Source organism: Myotis brandtii, unplaced genomic scaffold, assembly GCF_000412655.1.
Source record: "Myotis brandtii unplaced genomic scaffold, ASM41265v1 scaffold532, whole genome shotgun sequence".
In the NCBI taxonomy this organism is placed as follows: Eukaryota; Metazoa; Chordata; class Mammalia; order Chiroptera; family Vespertilionidae; genus Myotis; species Myotis brandtii.
The window spans coordinates 682,112-697,865 of NW_005369955.1; the positions used below are offsets into that span (position 1 = coordinate 682,112).

At 50.6% G+C, this 15,754-nt stretch overlaps 1 protein-coding gene across 5 annotated transcripts in view; it reads left to right on the plus strand.

Moving 5' to 3' along the window:
- Nucleotides 1-1,506: 1,506 nt before the first annotated feature.
- The window catches only part of TRAPPC9 (trafficking protein particle complex 9), a 156,166-nt gene continuing 141,918 nt past the window's right edge, over nucleotides 1,507-15,754 (plus strand). For 3 of the 5 annotated variants that reach the window (XM_014549021.1, XM_014549024.1, XM_014549022.1), the window contains exons 1-4: nucleotides 1,507-2,096; nucleotides 4,494-4,514; nucleotides 8,471-8,616; nucleotides 10,553-10,681. In XM_014549021.1, coding sequence (XP_014404507.1) covers nucleotides 1,513-2,096; nucleotides 4,494-4,514; nucleotides 8,471-8,616; nucleotides 10,553-10,681 — 880 coding nt within the window. In that variant the 5' untranslated portion in view covers nucleotides 1,507-1,512. The remainder of the gene's footprint in view (nucleotides 2,097-4,493; nucleotides 4,515-8,470; nucleotides 8,617-10,552; nucleotides 10,682-15,754) is intronic. The other 2 variants (XM_014549023.1, XM_014549025.1) reach the window with 1 other exon arrangement.

Below are 15,754 nucleotides of genomic sequence, written 5' to 3' on the forward strand. Positions count from 1 at the left end.
ATAGGTCAATGTTCAACCACTGAGCCACACTGGCTGGGTGAGAAATATATTTTTAGTTTTATTATTTCTTTTTAATCCTCACCTGATATTTTTTCCATTGCTTTTTAGAGAGAGTGGAAGGGAGAGGGAGAGACACCGATGTGAGAAAGACACATGGATTGGTTGTCTTGCGCGATGCCCCCGACCAGGGCGGGGAGCCTGCAACTGAAGTATGTGCCCTTCACATGAATTGAACCCAGGACCCTTTAGTCCGCAGGCCTATGCTCTATCCACTGAGCAAAACCGGCAGCAGGTGCAGCAAGGCCAGGATGAGCGGCAGTGGAGCTGCACCCGGCCCCGGCTGGGCTCCTCCCTGGCCACCTGCCACCTCGGAACTGCTACATCCCTCGGGGGTCCCAAATTGCGAGAGGGCACAGGCCAGGCTGAGGGTCCCCGTTTCATCTCAGTATCTTTTTAAAAAATTAGAATTTTAATTTGGAGCTATGGTATGGATTTCTATGCATCTGTAAGAAATAACAGTGAGAGAGCCTACAGACCCTGTGCCCAGTTCCCCCTGGTGGTGCCAGCCGGCCTGCCACACTCTGGTACAATATCAAAACCAGAGTGTCCACTCACTAGCCCTTTGAGGCTTGTGTGACTATCCTCATTTTTATTCATCATTTAACTGGGGTTTAGAGACGCAGACAGGCCTGCCCCTCGTCACCCACGTGGTTAGTAGAGTCAGGAGTTGACCGTGGTCTTCAGATTTCCTGGCATTTCCATTTCCATTGTGATGGTCTCTGGGAGGGGGCGGTATTCAGTCCATTTGGTCATTCATTCGCTCATTCATTCAACAAACACTTTGGAGTACCTTCTATGGGCCAGATACTTTCTGTGGGTAATCTAATTTAATTCTTCAGCAGTACTACTAATATGTACTCTGGTTTCCTTTTGATGTCCGACAGTATTGGCTCAGACAGGTTATGAAAGCTCTCCCAGGGCACCACCGTTTATAACGGAGGGATGGTAAATGTGTAGGACCCCTCTTTTTCTGTCAGGCAGTGTGCTGGGTATTTCACCTAGCAACCTTCCTGAACCCAGATAGATTCTCATAAGGCACGTTTTCTTATCTCCATGATTTTGCAACTTAGGAGCTTAGGCAGCCTGGAGTTCAAGTCCAGACCTTTGGATCCCACTGTGGTTCTTCTCACTGTATTCTCATTTGTTCCTTCCTTCATTCAGCAAACATGCCTGAGCACTGACGGCACCAGTGCCCAGTGGGGCGGGAGCAGAAAATGAGGGGCAGCCCCTTTTCTGCAGGAGCTCAGAGCCCAGTCCAGGAGTGGGGGGACTGTGGTGGGAGCTGTGGCAGTCATCTGCAGAACTCGGGGGACACGCTGTCTTCCATGGCTTCGCGTGGGGCATACCCTGCCTCCCAGGTGGTCAGCGTCAGTCCCCATCCCTAAGCAGCCTTCACAACCGACCGCGTGCGCCTCAAAGTCTCCTTTCATGTCTTCGGGCAGGGACTTCGCCATGAGCGTCCCGGACTACATGCAGTGCGCCGAGGACCACCAGACGCTCCTCGTGGTGGTGCAGCCCGTGGGGGTCGTCTCGGAAGAGAACTTCTTCCGGATCTACAAGAGGATCTGCTCCGTGAGCCAGATCAGCGTGCGGGACTCCCAGCGTGTGCTGTACATCCGCTACCGGCACCACTACCCGCCCGAGAATAACGAGTGGGGCGACTTCCAGACCCACCGCAAGGTCGTGGGCCTCGTCACCATCACCGACTGCTGCTCGGCCAAGGACTGGCCGCAGACCTTCGAGAAGTTCCACATGCAGAAGGAGATCTACGGCTCCACCCTCTACGACTCCAGGCTCTTCGTCTTCGGGCTGCAGGGGGAGATCGCCGAGCAGCCGCGCACCGACGTGGCCTTCTACCCCAGCTACGAGGACTGCCCGGGCGTGGAGAAGAGGATCGAGGACTTCATCGAGTCGCTCTTCATTGTGCTCGAGTCCAAGCGTCTGGACAGGGCCACCGACAAGTCCGGGGACAAGGTCCCCCTGCTCTGCGTCCCCTTCGAGAAGAAGGACTTTGTTGGCCTGGACACGGACAGTAGGTAAGTTCACCTGGAGGCCCCGGGTCCCGGCTGCGAGCTTGGGGGGCTTCCTGACACCCAGAAGGGACCCGGGTGGAACTTCATGGCAGGAAAGGGTAGAAAGGTGCAGTCCATTCGTGTTTAGCCTTTTCAAAACGGGGCAGCCTTTGCCTCAGGGAAATCTTCTTAGGGTTAGTGTGCACACTGACTCCCCCTTTTCAGCCGCGTCCCCTAGTAGAACCCCCCGGAGCTGCTGTCCAATACAGCGGCCAGAGCCCCTGTGGCTCGTGAGCACCAGGGAGGAGGCTAGTCTGAGCCGAGATGTGCTGTAAGAGAAATGCACATCAGCTTTGGAGACTTAGAACAGAAAAAATAATGTAAAATACCTCATTAATGTTTTGATATTGACTACATGTCAGATTGATAATACTTTACATATATTAGGTTAAATAAAATAAGTTATTAAATCAGTTTCAATAATTTACTTTTGCTTTTTACCTTTTTAAATGTGGCAACTAGAAAAGTTTACTCATGTGGTGCACATTGTATGCCTGTTGGACAGCGCTGCCCTAGAGCCCAGATGGAACTTACTTCTTCAGGGTCATCTGTGGTTCTAGAGGAGAGGCCAAGTCTGGAGAGGCGGCAGAACCAGGTGCCAGCTGAGCTGGAAGCGGACCCGTGTCTCCCGGTGCCCAGACCGGGTATCGTGCCTGGGTCAACCCCACTTGCCACTTGGTAGCCACAGCGTCAGACCCAGGATCTCAGGGACACCCCCAGGGACTTCCCAGAGGGCTCCTTACTCAGATGGGACTGTGTTTCCAGTGTCCGCAGAACAGGGAGTGTGGCTGGGGCAGAAGGTCGGTCCTCACGCTTTCCCTGCGGTTAAGTCGGTTAAGTCGACAGCTTCACTCTGCACTGGAATTGCAGATGAGCTCTTCTGGGCCCTTCCCCTCTCCCCCTCTCCCCGTCTCCCCGGCTGCCATGGCGGCATCTGTCCAGCAGAGGACTAGATGCAAGCCAGGGCTACCACTGCTTGCCAAGACATGGCCCCTTTGCTAGGGGAGCTGGGGAGCCATGTGGCCTGGGCTTCCTGCCTTGGGCCCTCTGCGTCTTCCCTCCCTCCAATGTAGACTTCAGACGATGGTCTCGCAGGTGAGGAGTCACTGACATGTGCACACAGGCCAAGGCCTGCTGCAAATTGACGCTCAGTGTGTTTCTTGAATGGACCCTAAGGTCCAACACCGCCTTTCTGGTGGTTGCTAAGTTGGCAGAGAAAATGTCACAGAATTGAGAAAAAAATGGCCCAGGCCAGCTCTGCCAGTGAGAAGCGCAGATCAGCCCATCAGGGTCCGGAGTAATTTTTCCTTCCTCCCCGGACACGTTTATAAGGTCTGAGGGAAGGACAAGGCCTGCCATACCCATGACGCATGCTGGATGGCAGGGGCCCTGTGATCGGTTGCTAAGTTGGCAGAGAAAATGTGACAGAATTGAGAAAAAAATGGCCCAGGCCAGCTCTGCCAGTGAGAAGCGCAGATCAGCCCATCAGGGTCCGGAGTAATTTTTCCTTCCTCCCCGGACACGTTTATAAGGTCTGAGGGAAGGACAAGGCCTGCCATACCCATGACGCATGCTGGATGGCAGGGGCCCTGTGATCATGTGCCAGCGCTCCCCTCCCACTCCTGGGAGCTGAGGGGCTGGTTTAGGAGTCTGGGCAGCTGTCGAGGGCAGAGCTGCTGAGCCTCCTGGGCTGTCAGGTGGCTCATCCCTTATGGAATGGGGCTGCATAGCGCACAGGGCTCCCTGTCCTCCCCATGTCACCACAGCCTGCGGGTGGCAGGGACTGGCTTCTCCCCACTGCACAGGCCGCTGGGTGACTCTTGCTTATCAACTTCTAGGCTTCGAGGCTGCAGACACACGGCCCATCCTATTCTAACCGCTCTCCAAACACTCAGCATCATTTGAACTCCAGTGGGATACCAGTGACCCCCAATCAGACCCATCCCCTCTAGTCACTGGTAACCTGCTGTGGCCTCCACGGCTCCATAGTCACTCACCTTTACCACATGCTTTGGGGCAGGAGTGATACAAAGCGTAGAGGGGAGATGAGGTAGGATTTCGTAGCCCAAAGGGAAATGTCCAGGAGTAGGTCCCGCTTGGGTTTGGCGAACTGACCCCCTGATGGGCTTCCTGGCAGATGCCGCTCACTTCAGGCCCAGGCCCCCGGGAGCCCAGGGGTGGGTGGGTTTTACTTAGGCGTCGCGTGTGTCCCCAGCCTCCTCGGTGCCCGCCGTAAATTCAAATTCCTGCACATGGAGAGTCGTAGCTGCCAAAGTTATTTTTGTTCTCGTGTGTTTCTAATTTTTGCTTGTTCCTCTTTCCTTTCTTTTCCTTTTCTTTTCTCTCATACCGCCCTGTGAGTATGTTGTTGGGTCTGAAAAGGTAGGCTGGGAACATTCTGCTTGGAAAGTAGCTAGATTTCCATCCGTGCTGCCTCCTCCTCGCCTCCATCGCTTTCAGAACAAAACCTTGCTGCTGCCTTGACCCGTGTAGCATCCTGGTCATCCTTTTATTTTCTAAACTTTTATTAGCTGCTTTAGCATGTAACCCGCCGGTGTTTGGTCTCTGTTGAAATACTTGCTTTGGGGACCTTGTTGTTCTTACTTAGTATTAAGTTAATACGAGCCTGTATTAATTTTTTCATTCGTACGAGGAAGGGAGATGCTGTTTCCGGTGGCCGCGAGGGCTCTCTCCTGGGCCGCTTTAACCTAGAAGGTCGAGCGCCTTGCTTGATTCTGGCTTTTAACTGAGTGCATTTGGCACGTGGCTCTTGGCTGCGGCTGTGTGCATGGCGGGGTTTCGTGGCCACGGTCACCAGCAAAGGGACGCTGTTGGAGGAAGTGGCCCCCGGAGTTTCTCTTGCTTTCCCCTTGAGCATGCCAGGACTTCGCTTCGCCTTAGCAACCTACGGAGGGGCGGAGGCTCCTCGAAAATCAACACCAGTCTTATGCCCCTTTCCGAGGGCGACTTTTCCAAGTGTCAGGAAGGTACGGCTGCTCGTACGCAGCCAGCTCATAGTCCTTGTGGACACCAGGACCTTTCATTGACCCTGGTGCCCACTCTCCAGCCAATAAGCGGTCAGAGCCAGACACGCGTTTCACCTTCTGTGGTTGTATGGCCCTTACCTGCAGCAGCCTTTACCTTGAACCCTGTGTTGGCCGGAAGTGGCTGTTTCTGTGTGTGCTGAGGCTGATGTGTGTCACTGAGGGACATGTCCCGAAGGGACCATCTCTGGTGACCTAGGACTCATCCCACCACCCCGTGGGGAAAGGTTTTGCCACCACCATGGCCAGGAGGCCTGGGCTCTTTAATGCTTTGGTCCAAGTGTGAGCACTTTCACCTCAATTGAGACAGGCTGCCTTCCTGCAAGATTCGGTCACATTCTGGGGTGGGGAGAACAAAACACAAATAAGTGTAGCAGGTTCCAGAACTTGAAGCTGTGCGGCTTGGAAAATGCGTGGTGGGGATCCCGTGAGGGCTGGTCATGCCCCGGACCGCAGGGCCTTTGTGGTCACTCACCCGCTCCCAGGGGATCGGTGCGAGAATAGCCTTGCTGGGTTCCTCCTTTCTCTCCAGCTCCCCCCATGCAGGTATGCCACAAGCGAGGTCACTCCTAGACCTCAGGCCCCTCTCCTGCGCCACCTCCTGGCCTCCTGTGAGACTTAACGTGCTTTCCCTAAGTGACCGGGCGGGGGAGGCCTCCCTCTCAGAGGGCTGTGGCTCCCACGCTGCGAGCGAGTGTCCTGTGCTGGGAAGAGGGAATAATTTACTTTTTTTGAAGCGTTCAGGCAGGATGCTTTAAAGCAGATTTTACTCTATCAGGTTAGGAGTAAATCCCATTAAAAAATCAAGTCTAATTCAAAATCTCCTGTGGGTCAATATCATGGTAGTACTGGTAAACTCAGCCGCGTGTTACGAGTGGAGAATCATGTCACTATTGGGGGAAGAGAACTTGGTTTTGGACACAGTTCTTTTCCTGATCAGAGCAGGAGAGCACAGCAGGTGAGGGAGCCCCGCACTGCCCTCGTGTGGGCGGGCGAAGCTTTGCGCCGGGCAGAGGGATCCACTTTCTCGGGGACAGGGAGCTGCGCCTGAAGTTTGGTGCCGTTTGTATGACTCTCCGTTATTTCCCATCAGGTGAAGATAAGCGTTCCTCTGCAGCGCATCACGTGGGTCTCAGAGTGAGACGCTCGAGCAGGTGCTCAGTGAGCCTTTTCCCTCACAGCTCCAGTGCCGTGTGCACATTTGTGAGAATACTTGACTTTGGGGCCTGGGCTGTGATGAAAAAAAAAATGTTTTTCTTGATTTTAGTTAGAGAGGAAGGGAGAGAGATAGAAACATTGGTGAGAGAGAAACATCAACATTGGTCGGCGGCCTCCTGAAGGCCCCCCACGGGGGATCAAGCCTGCAACCTGGGCTCGTGCCCTCATCGGGCATCGAACCAGTGACCTCTTGATGCATGGGATGATGCTCAACCCATTGAGCCACACTGGCCAGGCTGGGCTGTGATTTCGCTCTTTCTCCTCCCTTCCTTCATCTCTCTTTCTCCTCTTCCCAAATGCCCTCCTAGAGGTCATGGTCTCGATGGAAGGGATGGACAGACACCCAGAGAGTAACTAGGCCGACCTGTTATGGAGGGCAGCCCAGCTGAGAGCTAGAGGGATTTCCAGGGAAGCTTTCCTGGTGGGAGAGGGCTCTGCATTGACTTCTCAAGATAAAGTCGGAGTGAGCCAGGTGAAGGGGCAGAGAGGGGGCTCAGGTGGCAGAGAAGGCTGCCAGCAGGGGTGACCTTGGGGAGCGGTAGTCCCGCCGCTGCTGTCTGGAGGAAGGAGTGGGGTGGGCAGGAGCGGCTGCGCGTATGTTTGCGACCCATCCATTCATTTGATTTTGAGTGTCTGGGGGAAGAAGGGTGGATACACAATACTAAGCAAAACATGCTTGCCCTTTTGGAGCTTACAGACACCAGAAGTTGATTCAGCACAGAGTGTTCTAGGAACACGGCAGGGACTCCTAGCCCAGCGTGCAGAAGCTGGAGGCAGGGACGGCTCGCTTGAGAAACTGACAGTCACACTGAGCCCTAAGGAGAGTGGGCAGTAGCGAGGTGGAAGGGTCAGGTCACAGGGGACCCCAGTACCTCAGTGCGGCTGTGGGGTGTGGGGAAGTAGCGAGTGGGGCTGGACCTGAACTGGAGAACCTTTGAAGGCTTTGAAGTGCTTTGGGAAGGTTACGCTGAGCATGTGTGTGTGTGTGTGTGTGTGTGGTCAAGGACAGGGGGTTGGACGAACATAGAAGGCTCTTGAGGTGACCCGTGGGGGGGAGAGATGACATGTCCGGCTGGGATGGCAGAGGCATATGGATGTAGTACTTTCCTGTGGGGAGGGCTTGTGAGCGGGGCCATAGGAGGGACGGGAGGGAGGCTGGTGAGTCCCCTTCTATCCCTCCCTGCCTTATGTGATGATCTGAGTATTTGGAACAGAAAAGCTAAATTCCAGGGTAGCCAAAGAAAAAGAGTTTGTGGAGCTCATTAGAGTTAGATCTGATAGGATGTAACTTCGTATTGAGGCCTGCCAATGACATTTGTTTAGCTGGACACCTCCCACCTTCTGGATTTCCATCCGGGTTTTTACTCTTAATACTACTGCTTTCCATGGTCAGTGAAGAGTTACTATAGCTGTGACTTTTCTTAAAAAAAAATCATATCTTCTAAGAAATTTAATAGTCAAGAGATTATTTAAAAATGATGAAGGAAGCTTTTGGTGTAGTTTCTTTGGTTTCTGAGTTGACATGGAATTCAAAGCCTTTGCATTATTTAATGGCACATCCTTGCCAACATTTAAAGAGCTGTCAGCGCCCAGGCCCCACCCGCGCAAAGCATTACTAATGCTCACTCTGAAATCGTGAAGATCCAGGTCTTGTTTGCAGAAGCCAAATGCTTGGCTTATAATAGGCAGCCTCACTCTCTTTATAAAATAATAATACGTTTGTAGTTAAGGAAGTGGAAGTTAATCGTGTTTTTAAAAAGCTGCAACATTCTTTCTTGTGCTAATGTTGTGATCAGAACATCTGAAAAGAAAACTCCTGCGCTCATCTTGTCCAGGTGAAACACGGGGGGAGCTGTTTCTCCCTGTGACACTGAAAAAATAACTTAGACGCCAGGACCGCTCCAGCTCGCATACTGGCAATGATGGCTGCTGGCTGTCCTGATAGAGCCTCCAGTTGCCTTTGTAGCTTTTTTTTTTTTTTTGTAGCGAGAGAGCTGCGTAGCTGCTTAGCCAGTGTGCCGGGGGGCAGACGTCGGGCCTTCGCAGTGATGTGTTTCCACGCGTTTTATCTTTCAGACATTACAAGAAGAGGTGCCAGGGGCGCATGCGGAAGCACGTGGGGGACCTGTGCCTGCAGGCGGGCATGCTGCAGGACTCCCTGGTGCACTACCACATGGCCGTGGAGCTGCTCCGCGCCGTGAACGACTTCCTGTGGCTCGGCGGTAAGGCGATCTGACGAAGCTGGTCAGATATGTGATTATGGCAACTGTTATCTGAAATAAGAGAACAGAAAAAATGGGCCTAAACACAAGGGATGGGCAGGAGAAGCAGGCAGCCTGCTGGGGGCAGTGGGCAGTGGCCTGGCAGCGTCCCGGCCTCGCCTCTGGCACTCCCCACCCAGGTCGTGCCCCAGTCCCACTGGAGCACGGTGCCCTTCGTTTACAAAGTCCTGATTCCCTGGTCCTCTTGTTTTTAATTTTAGCACATCTCGCCCTCTGCTTAGAATGCCATCCCCCCACCACTCATTCTTCAACACCTTGTCCATACATTAGCAGGTGAATGGATAAGTACAGTGCAGTATATCCAGATGGTGGAGTAGACATAAAAATGAATGAAATGCTGCCCAGCCGGTGTGGCTCAGTGGGTGAGCGTTGTCCCATGCACCAAGAGGTCATGGTTCAATTCCCAGTCAGGGCACATGCCCAGGTTGTGGGCTTAATGCTCAGTGTGGGATGTGCAGGAGGCGGCTGATCAATGATTCTCTGTCATCATTGATCTTTTTTTTTTCTCTCTCTTTTTTCTTTCCTCTCTGAAATCAATAAAAATATGTTAAAAAAGAAAAAGAAAAAGGAGTTGCCACATAAATACTTAAATTCTTTTGTGGTTTTATTTTTGAATACAGTAAATATCTCCAGCTGTAGCCTACACACACACACGCACACACACACACACACACACACACACACACACACACACACAAGCGCTCTGTGATCCTCAGTATTTTCTTAGCATGTCAGAGTTTTAAGACCGAAAAGTTTGGGAACTGCTATGCTAATGAATGAGATGAGCACAACTGTTGCACAACTTACAGGGCAAGTGGCCTCGCCTGAGATTCTTAGGCCATAACTGCCATTGACAGCAGAAGGAAATGTACTCCAGGTTAATGTGGCTGCCCTTGAGGAGGAGGCACGCCCGTAGGTGTTTGCTCTAAATGGAACAGATGCATTTGGGGTGTCTGATGTGGAAAGACATCCTGGTCCTGCTTTGGTGGCATTACTTCTAAAATACATTCTTATTGATTTCAGCGAGGAAGGGAGAGGGAGAGAGAGATAGAAACATCAATGATGAGAGAGAATCATTGATTGGCTGCCTCCTGCTTGCCCCCTTCTGAGGATCAAGCCCGCAACCCGAATATGTGCTCTTGACTGGAATCGAACCTGGGACCCTTCAGTCCACAGGTCAGTGCTCTATCCACTGAGCCAAACCAGCTAGGGCTGATGGCATTACTTTTAAATATTGTCAGTGCAGGGCACTTCCCGCGCATCACAGTGTCAGAATCTGGCACAGCACCTGCCACCCAGTAAGCTCTAAACCACGGGTGGGGAACGTCCGGCCTACAGGCTGTATAAGGCCTGAGAAATCATTTGGTCTGGCCCTGCCAATACATTAGGGGTGAGTTAATTAAATGTTGACCAAATATAGCAGGCTAATTTTTTTAAAATGTCCAAATCAGTTTTTATTGACTATTTCTATAGCAGGCTAATTTTTAAGTTGATAATTTTGTATGGCCCGCGAATAATGTTATAAATACCCAAATGGCCCTTGGCAGAAAAAGGTTCCCCACCCCTGCTACACTGTTGGTTAAATGAATGGCTGGCTGGCTGAGGGGCTGGCCCATTTCAGTTGCGGATGCAGTCCCTCCGCGGAGCCTTGAGCATCATGGGAGTTTTCTGGGGTGCCAGCCTTGATGGTGGCACCTGGAAGATGACCGGCGGCATGCTCCTGTGTATCACAGAACCAGTGACCGTGGGCGTGATCTTTGTTGTGAGGAAAATGGGCATTTCCACGTAAAGTGTCCTGGGCATGCGTAGGCTCTGCGATTTGAGCTGGGAATGGGCCACTGACTTACTGATGGTCCTGTTTATTTTTTATGCCCAGCTGCCCTGGAAGGGCTGTGTTCGGCTTCTGTCATCTATCACTACCCTGGTGGGACCGGTGGCAAGAATGGAGCTCGCAGGTGCCAGGGGGGCTCACTTCCTGCCGAGGCAACCAACAGACACCGACCAGGTGAGCGCGCCCTTTCCTCGTCTGGGCTCAGCTGCTGTCCTGAGCGGGCAGGGTCATTGTTTCCGTCTGCCTCTGAGTCAAGCCTGACAGTGTTTCAGTCAAGTGTAGTGTCTGTGCGGTCAGAATCCTTGCACACGAGATGTTTCCTTCTGATCTTATTGAATATTTATCCATCTCGAGTCTTGCGGATCATATGAATGGATTGCAGTGATTGGCGGATTTCTGGGACACTTGCCTAAATTTCAGGGTCCACCGACCCTGAAGTTCTGTGTCTGGGGATCTTTATAATTGCTGTGCATTTGGTGAAGCTCACCTCAGAGGTCCATTTTAATGGCTAATTCAGGGCCTGGGGACTGTTTCTTATTCTCCCGGGTGATGACATTTCTCTTAGTGAGTTACGTGTGATTGGCTTATGCTTCTTAGCCCTGATGCAGCGTAAACCATCTTGGTAGGGGAGACTCACCCGTGCTTGTTGGATGAACTTAACCCTCCGACCCTCACTGAAGGAACTTGCCTGTGACGGTTCAGGAGGTATAGGTCACATGGCATAGGTCGCAAAGATAATAACAACGATTGCAGAGATCAGGCTAGACACAAAACTACAAGGCGTCTTTTGTTCCTTGAGATTTTTAGCATATTTCTCCCCAAAGAGGAAGTCTGCAGTAGTTCATTTGTATGGGATGGAAAGGCCTTGAATTCCCTTTCCCCCTGTAACCCACCCCCATTCTTAGCAAAGAGGGCAGGGACCACCATTGTGTATCAGCCACCGGAGCTGCAGCCCTAGCCTGGGTGCCCTCTCTGCAGAACAGCTAGCGTGACTCTAATGGTTTTCGAAGATACTTCATCCTTCGGTGGAGCTGTTCCTGACGATTTGAGAGGGGAGAGAAGCGCGCCGACAGCGGATAAGGGAAGAGTGAGGTGGAGAATCCTTCCTCTGCTCCTCCCTTTCCTGTGCTCGCCACCAGTATTTACCCCTCGTTGTGCTAACTCCCGTCTCTGGTGCGAGAGGACAGCATTTCAGGTCTATGTCTTCTCCAGGCAGCTGCCAGCCTTGTGAGCTCCCACATAGCCAGACAGGCGGACGCCTGCTTCATTTTCTCCTCGGGAGGCAGGCCTCTGTGCTCCTCTGGGGGTGCCAAGGCTGGAGGGTGGTCCCCTGTGACCTGAAGTTAGGTGTGGAGAGGGAGATGGTGTTGCTGATGCGACTAGTGAGGCTCCAGGGACTTTTTATGGCAGTGTTTCCTTCCCCGCTTGCTGAACGTAGGCAGAAACAGTTTTCAGCTTTTTTGAAAACCTGCTCTGTCTGCAGAAGAGAAATGTCTTTATGTAGCTTTGCAAAAAAAACCCTCACGAACCTTGGGCGCTTTTCAGTGTTGAAGGCGGTCTCTGGGGAAGTGCCCCTGAGGCTCCGTGAGAGCTGGGGGAGCGGTGTGAGCCGCATGGAGGCCGGAAACTGCGGCCCTGCCTTCCAGCAACCAGGCTCCAGGCCCGTGAGCAGGCTCGATCACAGGACACACGCGTTGCTTGATCTTGCAAATGAATTTCACAATGAGCAGAGTGTGGTGGCAACCTCCTCTTACATCAGGGATTTAGGGCGCCAGCTGTCTGAGGTGAGGCCCGGAAAAACCAATTATTTAACATTCTGCCTTGAAGTTCTATCTCAGGGTCCTTTTCCACAGCCCAGCAGCAGAAATACAGATGGAGCATGCTGTGCCGTCTCTCTGTGCCTCAATGATCTTGTCTGTGAATTGGGGAAGAGAGTGATAGTCCCTACCCCCCAGGGCTCTGGGAAGGTTGAGTGAGACACACATAGAAATGCCTGCACCTGGTCCATGCCGGCAGGTCTCATTGTCAGTGCTGTTGCTGTTGGCAATATGAACTCATGAATAATGTTAAAGATCCAGGCTGCATGGCTCTCAAGCAGATTTCCTCTAAGAAAAGGAAATCCCGCCCCCCCTCACTTAAAGTTGAGTTATCTTAGTTTCAAAAGAATTCTGTAGTCTCTACCTATTTTTGCTTTAATTCTTTTTTTGTTTTACTTTAAAAAAAAGATGTTTTTATTGATTTCAGAGAGGAAGGGAGAGAGAGATAGAAACATCAATGATGAGAGAGTATCACTGATTGGCTGCCTCCTGCACACTGCCTACTGGGGATTGAGCCCCCAACTCTGGCCTGTACCCTGACCAGGAATTGAACCATGACCTCCTGGTTCATAGGTCGACTCTCAATGGCTGGGCTGTTTTACAGTTTTTAAAGACTTTCCTTGGTGGCAGAAGATGTGACTCTGGGTGGTGAGCACACAGTGCAATATACAGATCTTGTAACATAGAAACCCACATCTGAAACCTATATGATCCTATTAACCAATGTCACCCCAATAAATCTAATAAAAAAGGGAAAAATATATAAAGACTTTCCTAGTAATCAAAGGTTAGAGGCCACAAATTCCCCCTCCCCCAGATTTATATATGAACCCACAAGTCTATAATTAATGGACACAACTTGGTTTATTAAAAAAAAAATCAACAGGACATCTGTAATCCATCCAAAAGGAAGGAAATGGCTATTGACAAGTAACTGTTTCTCCTTAATGGTCATTTCTACTTTTTTGTCCTTAATTTATGAACAGTAATCATCATCATAATGGTCAAATAGCTATAAACTTCCCCAGCACCTTCCTTGGCCCTGTGCTGACTGCTCTCTGTACGTTTTACCTCCCAGCAGGCGTTGGGGGGCAGGTATCATATCTCCACTGGCAGGTGAGGGATTGAGGTGTAAAGAGATGAGGTGATTTGACCCAAATCATGCAGCGGGCGAGGGGCCGACTCGGGACCTGAACCCTGGTTGGTATGATGACCAGGAAGCTTTCTTACCTGTCCCCCCATCAGCCTCCAGGGACCGGTTGTCTGAGCTTCCGTGAGTTCATGAACGACAGGCGTTAGTGGTCTCAGCCTGCAGAGGCCCCAAAGGGGAGACAGCCGCGAGGATGGATGTAAGACAGAATGGCAGAGACTAATATTGCACATTTATTTCCACAAATGTTTTATTCTCAGCTAGTGACCAACGTCAGTGTTTCAAATTGTAACTGCGTACGCACTAAAAACAACATTAAAATGATTATAGTGCAAAAAAGAAGTGGATTTTGAAAATCCAACCACTGCTAATGACTAATACTTGTTTTTTCCCCCCTCAAACTCATTCATTTTTTTTTTAATCCTTACCTGAGGATATGTTTACTGATTTTTAGAGAGATAGGAAGGGGGAGAGGGAGAGAGAGAGAGAGAGAGAGAGAGAGAGGGAGACATCGATTGGTAAGCTCCCTTGTTGCCCCCACTGGGAATTGAATTGCAACCAAGGTATGAGCTCTGACCAGGAATCAAACCCGCAGCCTTTTGGTGTTCTGGACGACGCTCCAACCAACTGAGCCACCCGGCCAGGGCTCAGTTCCATTATTATTATTTTTTTAGTGCAGTAAGAAGGTTTGATTAAATCCGTGTCATTCCAGCAATGTAGGGACTGGCTAACTTTCCTTAAGCTGAATAATTTAAAGATTATTTGTAAGAAGGTATATTTTGACAACTCAGAATTCATATGGCCATGTTATCATCCACTAAAACCTTTACATGACCATAGTCATTAATTTAGAAACATTGATATTCAGGGAATAAGCTTATCTCCTTTGCAGTTGAAGAAATTTTGATTTGTTTCTGTACCTTTAATTGGTTAAAAAAAAAATTGAAAGTCACCTGTCACTTTGGCTACAGAGCGGGAATGAAAGGGGAGCCCATGCTGTTTTCCTTTGTAAGTAAACGTTTTCACATTTTTAAAAAAATATATCTTTATTGACTTCAGAGAGGAAGAGAGAGGGAAAGAGAGATAGAAACATCAATGATGAGAGAGAATCATTGATTGGCTGCCTCCTGCACATCCCCTAATGGGGATCAAGCCCGCAACCCAGGCCTGTGCCCCCGACCGGAATTGAACCTGGGACCCTTCAGTCCGCAGGCTGATGCTCTATCCACAGAGCCAAACCAGCTAGCGCCGTTTTCACATTTTTTTTTTTTTTTTTTTTTTACAAAATTGTCTGCTTCCTAGTTCCCAGCCCTTTGGAAAGTATTTTGCTAGACACTTGGACTCCCTACTGCTGGAAAAATGCAGACGTGGCTCTCATGCACAGAGTGGAGTGCAGGATGTGAGGATAGGGGTCAGCTGCGCTTCTGACTGCTGGAAGGACAGGTTCCCTGGTCTCAGGCCCCTAATCTGTAAAATAACGTGTTTCTGCTCTACTATCACTTCCCCTGAGCCCGTGTCTTTTATTTGTAGTTGGTCGTGTTAAAGATTATAGATTAAGTACCCAATAGCATTTCCTTCTCCGAAGCAGAATTCAGCAGGTGCTAGCTAAGCATTTACCGGCTCTGAACATCCTGTTTTTATTTTTTTTTAAATAAGTATATTTTTATTGATTTCAGAGAGGAAGGGAGAGGGAGAGAAAGATAGAAACATCAGTGATGAGAGAGAATCATTGATCAGCTACCTCCTGCACACTCCACACTGGGGATCGAGCCTGCAACCCTGGGCATGAAGCTCTATCCACTGAGCGAAACCCGCTAGGTCTGAACATCCTGTTTTTAAAAACCTTCCCCATCATTTCCCTTCTCCTGCAACCTGGGAGACCGCTTTTGGCCATAGGTGGCGCTGTTGCACCTTTTAAAGCCTTAGTTTCCGTGTTTGTCAAAGAAGATTTCACCATGTCCCTTTTACTTGATTTCTGTGTTTACTGCTTCAGAATAGCTCAGGGTCTGGATACCTGGAGCAATTGTTCTAGTTATAGCTTATTTTTATTCTGCCACCTCAGCGCGAAGTTTTAGACAGCTGTGAACAATGGCCATATTGGGCCTTTCTTCCAAAATTAGAAACTGTGATGTCAGAGAAGAGATAGAAACGGTCTCAGGAGCACCTCTCAGAAGAAAGCCCGGTCCGAGCCGGTGGACACTGGGCCCGCTGTGCAGGTGAATGAGGGAGGTGATTTGTAGCTGGGCAGCCTGGTTGATTGACTTGGGTTTGAACACACGA